This window comes from Eptesicus fuscus, chromosome 21 (genome assembly GCF_027574615.1).
Source record: "Eptesicus fuscus isolate TK198812 chromosome 21, DD_ASM_mEF_20220401, whole genome shotgun sequence".
Taxonomy (NCBI): Eukaryota; Metazoa; Chordata; class Mammalia; order Chiroptera; family Vespertilionidae; genus Eptesicus; species Eptesicus fuscus.
This window is the reverse complement of record NC_072493.1, coordinates 44,504,376-44,513,120: the sequence shown is the minus strand read 5'-3', so window position 1 is coordinate 44,513,120 and position 8,745 is coordinate 44,504,376. Positions and strand designations below refer to the sequence as shown.

Sequence of the window (8,745 nt, the reverse complement as noted above, 5' to 3'; positions counted from 1 at the left end):
TAAAGCATATAATAAAAAGTCCATTACAAACACTGTGTATCATAAAGAAAGTTATACCATTTTCATGGAAGGGAGGATTCTGTGAGCTCTAATTGTATTCCTTTTAATAACTTCATAATTTACATAAAATAAAATGTATAAAATGTTTCCACTTGTATATGCATATCTATGAATTTGAACAAATGGGATTGATCCACAATCAAGATATAGAGCATTCCCACTGCCACCGAGACTTTCCCCCATGTCTTTGTAGTTCCTCACTGCCACCTCCAGCCCCCGATACACTTTAAGTCATGGAGAATTATTTCTGTCTGTAGGAGAATTCCTATAAATGTACTGATCTGTGTCTATATTCTGTCAGCATATTTGTGAAAGTGATCCAAGTTCTATGTATGTGTTCTTCGTAATGTATTATTACTAAGTGGTATTCCATTGTATTTCATCCTGGTTTTAATCTGTAATTTTCTAATAACAAGTGATGTTAAGCTTGTTTTCATGTGTGTAGCTGCCATTATTTTTCTTATTAGGTGAAATGGCAGATTAATTCTGTGGCTTTTTTTAAAAAATAATACTGTGGTAACACAAACTTAACAAAAACACTTCTAATTGCCTGAGTCAGTGGCATTAAGGACATTCACATTGTTGTGGGACCATCACCACCATCCATATCATTTTTCCCAAACTGACTCTCTGTGCCCATGAAAAGTACAGCTTGCCATCCTCCCAGATGTTGGCAACCACCATTCTGCAATCTGTGTCTATGAACTTGCTAGTCTAAGTACTTCATGGAAGTGGTATCACATAGCATCTGTCCTTTTGTGATTGACTTGCTACACTTAGCATAGTATCTTCAACCCATGTTGTAGCATGAGTCAGAATTCCCTTTCTTTTTTTGAAGATGAATAACATTCCCTTGTATGTATACAGCACATTGTGTTTATCTGTTTCTTGGTCGATGGGCCCTTCAGCTATTTTCACCTAATGGTGAACAATGCTACTATGAACAGAGATGTAGAAATATCCATTAAAGTTCCTGCTTTCAATCCTTTGCGTAAATACCCAGAAGTGAAATTACTGGTTCTTATGGTAATTCTATTTTTAGTGTTTTGAGGAACTGCCATACTGTATTTAAAAGCAGATACATGGCCTTGGAATGTAGAGCAAAGCCTAAGAGTTTCATTTTCTCCATATCTGCTCAAAGTCTTGTTATTTCCTGTTTTTATTTTATTGATTTCAGACAGGAAATGAGAGAGAGATAGAAACAATGATGAGAAAGAAACATCTTTGATGGTCTGCCTCCTGCATGCCCCCTACTGAGGATGGAGCCCATAAGCCTGGATATGTCCTGACCAGGAATCAAACCAGAGACCTTTTGGTTCCTGGGTTGACACTCAACCCCTGACCCACACCAGCTGGGCTCCTTTAGCTCTCTTAGAAGTAACTTTCACAGAACAGCAATCTCCTGCTCCCTAAAATATGTGTCACTTATGAGGTGACCCAATAATGTATCAGGGCATGGAAGAGCAGAGCAAACATGGTCTGGAGACATTCAAGGATTGCAAAAGGTCACATTGTCAGTGCAGAGGGCTGAATGATGGCCACTCAGAGATACCCAGGTCTTAATCCCTGGTACCTCAAAATGTTCCCATAAAAGAGAAAATGGGGCTTTGCTGATGGGGTTAAGGTAAGAATATTCCTGTGAAAAGCATCCTAGATTATTAGGGTTGATCCCTGAATCCAGTCACAAGAGTCTCCAAGATACACATAGCAAGTGACTTTCTACACACAGAGCAGGACAAGGCATATGACCAGGAGATAGGCTTCAGTGACACAGCCACAAACCAAGGACAGCTGGCACCCCATCTCCTGGAAGAAGCAAGAGACGGGTTCTCTCCTCGAGCCTCTGGAGGGAGTGCACCCTTGGAATGTAGAGCAAAGCCCAAGAGTTACATTTCCTCCATATCTGCTCCAAGTCTTGTTATTTCCTGTTTTGTAGAAATCCTATTGTGTAGAAATCCAACAACTGGATTTCTACACAATAGAAGCCATTACACATGATGGGGTGTAGGACATGCTACCCGAAGATGTGGCACCTAATCTCTCTTTGTTTCTGAGGACTCTGTCAACAACTTAGAAGGGCAGAGGGAGAATATATTTTTACTCCTGCATGTATTTCTGGTCTCAAGAACTAAGAGACTAAGTTTCCATTTTTTAAAGACACAGAGTGTGTGGGAATTTGTCACAATGGCCCCAGGAAAGCAATACAGCTGGGAATTCATGGAGCACCTCTGGGAGGACCCAGAGGAGGAGTCAAGAAAAGACCTCCTTCGCCAGACCCTTTCCTCTGTTCCTCTTTGCAGCCAATTTCCTCAAAGCGTTATCTGGACTCACTATTCCCATATCCCCACCTCCAATTCTCTCCTGTAGTTGTTCCAATCATTTTGTTTTCACACCTTTTCCACCAACCACGGAAAACTCTGTTGTCAGGGTCTCCAATGACAATGTGTTTCCTTGTGTCTTCTCTTCTTTCTGTCATCTCAGTCCTTTTCCTCCCTCACCTGTTGTCCTCATCTCACACTGACATGTTCCCATTTCTCGTCTGGACCCCTCTCCTGATCCCCAAACATCCACACCAGCTCTCTCACTGACGGCCCCAGTTGGATATGAAGTGTCTTCTCAGAATGAACATCACCCTCAAAACCCTCCTCTGTGTCCACCAAACACAACCTATCCCTTCTGATGCTCAGGGGAAACACTTGGGCCCTAGACTTTCTCTCAGTCCCAAGTCAACTTGAACTTCAACAGATATCCAGAAATTAAACCCCACTCTCCACCTGACCTCCCTGGCTCAACCACCATCCCCTCTTGCCTTCTGTGTCCTCCCCATTCTCTGATTGGCTGCTGTGGACACGCTAGTCTATTCTGAAAAGGAAAGCCATGAGAATCGGTTACAAAGAATGTTCAACCATATGTCTGATTTCCTCAGTGGCTTCCTGGTTCCTGCATTTGCTGCAAGCTTTCACTAGGTTGCACACCATGGGGTATGCACCTCCCTCCAGGGTTATCCTCTCCCTCCAGGGTTCTTCCCCTTTGTGGATACACCATCAGAGACCCAGGCACCCCTGGACTGTCACATCGGAGTCTTGCCTCCATCACACACCAGGCTGCGTCTGCCTCAGAGCTGGGACACTGCTCCCCATCTTCCCGGCTAATCTCCTTTAAGGCAACACACAGTCTGCTCTCTCCCCAGCATCAAGTCTAGGCTCAGATATCACAGTTCATACTCTCAGACGTTGGAAATTGTCCCCCCACATGTGACCTGATCTTTTCCTGGCATGATTTATCCCCAAAGAAATATGACCATTCAACAGACTCTACATTTTTTATTTATATTACATTTTATCCTCTTGTCTCCAGAATGACAGCTTCTGGATGATAGAGATTTTTGATGATGGGTTCATGGTTGCATCATTAGTACCTACAACAATGCTGACACATAGTAAGTGTACAATTATTCTTGCTAAAGAGTCTATAAATAAATGTCTAAATCCTGTTTTGTTCAAAATTACACAACATACACACATGTATAATGAGGTGACTTTTAACTGAACCAAAAAAAAATGATCAGCACTTGGAGATGTAGGAACGGAGAGGGAAGGGTATTTCCGTAGAAGGAAATGCACATGCAAAGTTTTAGAGTCACAAAGGCCCTGGCCAGGCTGGAAGTGGAGATGGTATGAGATTCAGGGAGATGGTAGAATCGAGTAGAGACTCCAGCAGGGGACAAACCATGCCAAGCCCTCAACTCCAGCTGTGGTGTTTGCACCTCATCTCTGAACATGGAGAGGGAGTCACTGTTCAAACTGTGCAGGAAATGGACCCTATGTCTCTGGATGCACCATCTGGAGGTTGGTGGGTTCAGGGACCCAAGGAAGAGATGAGGCCACAGGAATAATCCCAGCAGGATGAGGAGGAGACGGCCATCAATGTAGGCTGTGATTGGGAAGAAGGATGGGCAGGTCTTAGTGGACTGGGGAGAACGGGATGGCGAGCAAAGTGTAGGACCACACCAGTCCTGGTCTTAGAAAAGGGGGCCACCATGTCATCACTGTGATGGGAAACCCAGCAGAGAAGTGGGTTTGGGGAGGAAGGTGACAGCTCCATTTTATTTATTTATTTAATCTATTTTATTGTTTTTTTTTTTTGTTTTTTTTTTACAGAGAGGAAGGGAGAGGGATAGAGTTAGAAACTTCGATGAGAAACATCAATCAGCTGCCTCCTGAATACCCCCGCACCAAGATACAAACCCTTGACCGGAATCAAACCTGGGACCCTTCAGTCTGCAGCCCGATGCTCTAGCCAATGAGCCAAACCGGTCAGGGCCGACCGCTCCATTTCAGCAATGCTGATGGGCAGACCTGTGGGAGGCGTCAGTGGGTGTTGGGTGGTGACACACCTGCATCACTCACCTGAGGGATTAACCTGAGACTCTGTTTGCATCTTTTGTGCTCCTTTGGGGCCTCGGAGCCCTCCTCCTGTGGTACCCGACTCTGAGGGAAGACACCAGGCTCTTTCAGTCTGATCGCATCAGGTCCAGTGGGCAGCAGACCCAACTCCCTGTTCCCTGTTCAAGGCCTGGAGAGGAGACTGAATTGGGAAAGGGTGCGTCTGTCTGACACACCTTCCTGATTGCTGCAGGTACCTCCCACCCTAGAGACCTGGCTATGGGACACTCCAGAGGTCTGTCTGTATGGAGTCCTCACCTACCACCCCTTATCCTCCTGCCAGCCCTGCTCCTGACCCATCAGGATTCCAGGTCTCGGTTCAGCACTCGGCCTCATGCCCCCTGCCCTCTCCGGGCTTCCCTTCCCCTCTGAGCTGAGCTCACATGAGGACGATGAGGCAGAGGAGGAGGAGCAGGGTCTTGACAGTGGCTTCCCCGATGGCCACCAACATCACCTCTGCCCTGGGTCCTGATAATCCTGCAGGAAAGAGGGACGAGGACAGAGTCACCTGCTCAACCGCAATCCCGTGTCCTTCTGACCCCACTAGGACCCTGGACATTGTTCACCAAGCCTTTCTGCATCACCGGATTCAGGACCATTTGTGCTCTCACCCTAGACCCTACCCTGATCCCCAGCCATTGGACAGAAATTGAAATGTTGGAATTCATCCAATTGAAACATTCTGTTGATCAATGGAAACGATGGGGGAAATGAAATAGCCAAGCCACTTAATGGGAGAGAACATTTGCTAGCTATAGATTGGACAACCCGCCCATATACCAAACTCCTACAACTCAACAACAAAAAGTCAAGGAACCTGATAAAACAAGGGGCAGAGACTCGATATAAAATGTTCTTTAAAGGCGACGTACAAATGAACAAAACTTCCGAGAGAAAATAAGCGGTGGCGTAATTATCACAAATGCAAATCAAATCCACGTTGAAGTAGACTTTCACACCCACTAGCCTATGATTTTTTTAAAAGGAAAATACCAATGTTGGCAACTGTGTGGAGAAATTGGAAGCCTTATACTTTGCTGGTGGGAATGTAAACTGGTGCTGCCACTGTGGAACACAGCCCGGGATTTCCTCAGAAAGCTATACATAGAAAGTACCACTTAACTCAGCAATTCCACTCCCAGGTGCATGACCTAAAAAAACAAAAATACCTGAACCAAAAACGTACATCAAGTTCACAGCAGTATTATAACCGCCAAAAACTGGAAACACCCTAATGCCCACCAACTGATCAACAGAAGAACTGAATGTGATACATTCATACATTGGACTATTATTCAGACAACCACGTAAGGCCCTTGTTCTCTGGTAGAGGAGATGTGCCCACAGCCACATCCCGCCATGACGTGGACAACTCCACAGTCACAGAGACAGGGTGGGTGGTCAGGGGGCATCTGTCCTACTGATGGCTAAGGATCTGTTAGGTCCTTCAGGTGAACAACCAACGCTCACAGCAGCATGTGGACACTGCCCACTTCCAGCGGGAGACCGAGCTTCTGAGGGCAGACTTCAGTGCCTTTACTGTAAGGGAAAAGTCTTTTGTTTTTAGTGATTGATGTTTAGAGAGAAGGAGAAAGGAAAGGAGAGAAAGAGAGAGAGAGAGAGAGAGAGAGAGAGAGCGCAACATTGGTGTGCTGTTCCAATTATTTAGGCCTTCATTGGTTGACTCTTGTATGTGCCCTGTCTAGGGATCAAATTCACAGCCTTGGGGCACTGGGGCAGCACTATAAGCAACTGAGTTACCTGGTATAAGCAACTGAGTTACCTGGTATAAGCAACTGAGTTACCTGGTATAAGCAACTGAGTTACCTGGTATAAGCAACTGAGTTACCTGGCCAGGGCCAACGTCAGTGCTTTCTTCATTATTGGCCATGTGACTATATTGCTTGTTCAAAAATACATAAATTAAACTCCCGGAGGAAAATGAAAACTCGTCAGGAGATGGAGAATCAGCCCTAACCGGTTTGGCTCAGTGGCTAGAGCATCGGCATGAGGACTCAAGGGTCCCAGGTTTGATTCTGGTCAAGGGCATGTACCTTGGTTGCAGGCACATACTGAGGAGGGAGTGTGCAGGAGGCAGCTGATCGATGTTTCTCTCTCATCAATGTTTCTAAGTCTCTATCCCTCTCCCTTCCTCTCTGTAAAAAAAAAAAAAAAAAAAAAATTAAAAAAAAAAAAAAGGAGATGGAGAATCAGGGGCTACAAGAGGCAGCTCAGCCACATGCAGGGTGCCTAGCTCTCCCGGTGCAGCTGACAGGGGCTTGGAGAAGTCCTCGGGGAGTGAGGGGCCGATGAGAACAGCTGCTCCCAGCGGCCATGGGGGCTTAGGAAGAAGAGGGACCACTGGGTACACCCACAGAGGGTGTCTGGTCCCGGGGTGAGTCCAGGATGAGGCAGGGACGAGCCCTGTCCTGATCTGGAAGAGGCCCTGCTCCCTACAGCCCATGACCCGCTCCTTCTTACCTGTGCCATCTCCTAGGTAACCACCTGGTGTTGGATTCTGCAAGGGACCTGGGACAGGAAGTGAGAAGTTCCCACATCAGTGAGCTGAGATGGGGTGAGGATCGTGTAGGCATGTCCTCCTACCCCCAGAGGCAACAGAAAGGCAAGAGGGACAGGGCTTTGTGCTCTCGGTCCCCTACACAGCCAGGTCCCCAGGACAAAGCACCCAGCACACCTGCCTGGCCCTCCTGCTCTGCACACCCTCAGGGACCTGGTGCTCCGACCCAGCACTCACAGGTGACGTTGAGCTGGATGGTTCTCTCCACGGTCACACCAGCGGCAGGAAAGTGCACCTGACAGGTGAGGTTGGTGCCGTGGTCCTGGGGCCGTGGGGTGAGGGTGAGCACGGAGGAGAGGCGGGTCCTGGGGCCCAGGGAGCTGTGGGCAGCTGACGTCCAGGAGAAGATGGGAGGCGTGCCCCGCTCACAGGCCCAGGGCACAGAGCAGGTCAGGTTCCTGGGGCAACCACTCTCCAGGTTCCCGGGGATGAGGATGTGGGGTGTGTGGTTGAAGGCTGGTGAGGAGCGGGAGACATGGGATCAGGAGGGAGGGTCCCAGGTGCGGCCCTGAGAGAAGCCTCGGGCTTTGGTCCAGCTCCTCCCTCTGAGCCCAACACACTGTACCCCGACCCCCTCCCAGGATGGGGCCCATCCCAGCCCTGCCCGGGGCCACCGTGAACTTTTCCCGAGGCCTCTCCTGGAGCCCATTCCTTACCTGTCACTCGCACGGAGAGCATGTAATCTGTGTAAGAATATTTAAACATTGGGTAATTTTCCCTCTCCACCCGAAAATAATATAATCCGTCATCTGTCCTCCTGGCGTCTCTGATGTCCAGGGAGCAGTTTTTGGTCTGGGGATCCCCGAGGAGGTGGAATCGGCCCTGGGTCCCCTCCTGCACTTTATGAGCCGGGTTGTTTGTGGCCACCACAGCATCCCGGTGTTCTTTAGCTCCTTCTGGGAACCAGTAGCCATACACAGCAGGAGGAGTAGTCCAGTAGCTCCTTTCTGGGATGGTGAAGGTGCAGGGCGCAAACACGCACAGGCCCTCCTGCACTGTCACGGCCGTTGGCGCTGTCAGCGTGAGTTCTGTTTTCTGAGCCAGGGACCCTGCAGGAAAAGAAGGGTCAGCTGCAGCCCCTGACCCACTCCCCTCGCTCCCCTCAGGCACTCACCTGCCCACAGCAGGGGCAGCAGCCATAGCATCTCTGATATGGAGGGTTTCTGAGCTCCTGTGGGTGGAAAAGAAGGAAGACACCGAGTGGGAGGAAGGAGCGTGGTGAGACCACGGAAGCTGGGGAGGAACATAAGATCTGGGCCGTTCACAAAAGAGGAACCTCAGAGCCCAAGCGCTTCCCCTCTCTGCACAGAGACCCAGGACACCCTCCCAGAGGACAGACAGAAAGCTAACCCCGAGTCCTGTCCTATCTCGGGTCTTCCCGGCAGCTCCAGAGCAGAACCAGGACCTCTGAGGACATCTGGGGAGGGGACACGGGAGTCTCCTAAGGTCCTCCCGTTAGGGGCTTTTCTGAGCTCTGGTGTCTACACCAGGCATGTCAAATATACGGAAGGGTCTTAGGTAAAGTGTAGGAGGCAGCCATTATTTCAGGCATTCATTCATTCACTCATTCATCCATTCATTTATTTGCCCATTCATCCATGCACTCATTTATTCACCCACTCATTCATTCATTCATTCATTCATCCATTCACTCCCTCATCC

General features: G+C 48.4%; 1 protein-coding gene across 2 annotated transcripts; it reads right to left on the bottom strand.

Moving 5' to 3' along the window:
- Positions 1-3,372: 3,372 nt before the first annotated feature.
- LOC114227347 (myeloid cell surface antigen CD33-like) lies at positions 3,373-8,340 on the bottom strand. Of its 2 annotated transcripts, none has more exons than XM_054711318.1 (5): positions 8,198-8,340; positions 7,740-8,132; positions 7,261-7,539; positions 6,987-7,034; positions 3,373-3,993 (listed from the first exon to the last, which is right to left on the bottom strand). In XM_054711318.1, exons 1-5 carry the CDS (start codon positions 8,328-8,330, stop codon positions 3,602-3,604), a joined length of 1,245 nt encoding a protein of 414 aa, XP_054567293.1. In that variant the 5' UTR covers positions 8,331-8,340; the 3' UTR covers positions 3,373-3,601. The 2 variants fall into 2 exon arrangements, 1 of the variants encoding a protein (XP_054567293.1); XR_008555025.1 differs by lacking the exons at positions 7,740-8,132; positions 8,198-8,340 and adding exons at positions 4,470-4,647; positions 4,889-4,982 and having other exon boundaries at positions 3,932-3,993; positions 7,261-7,277.
- Between the last annotated feature and the right edge of the window lie 405 nt (positions 8,341-8,745).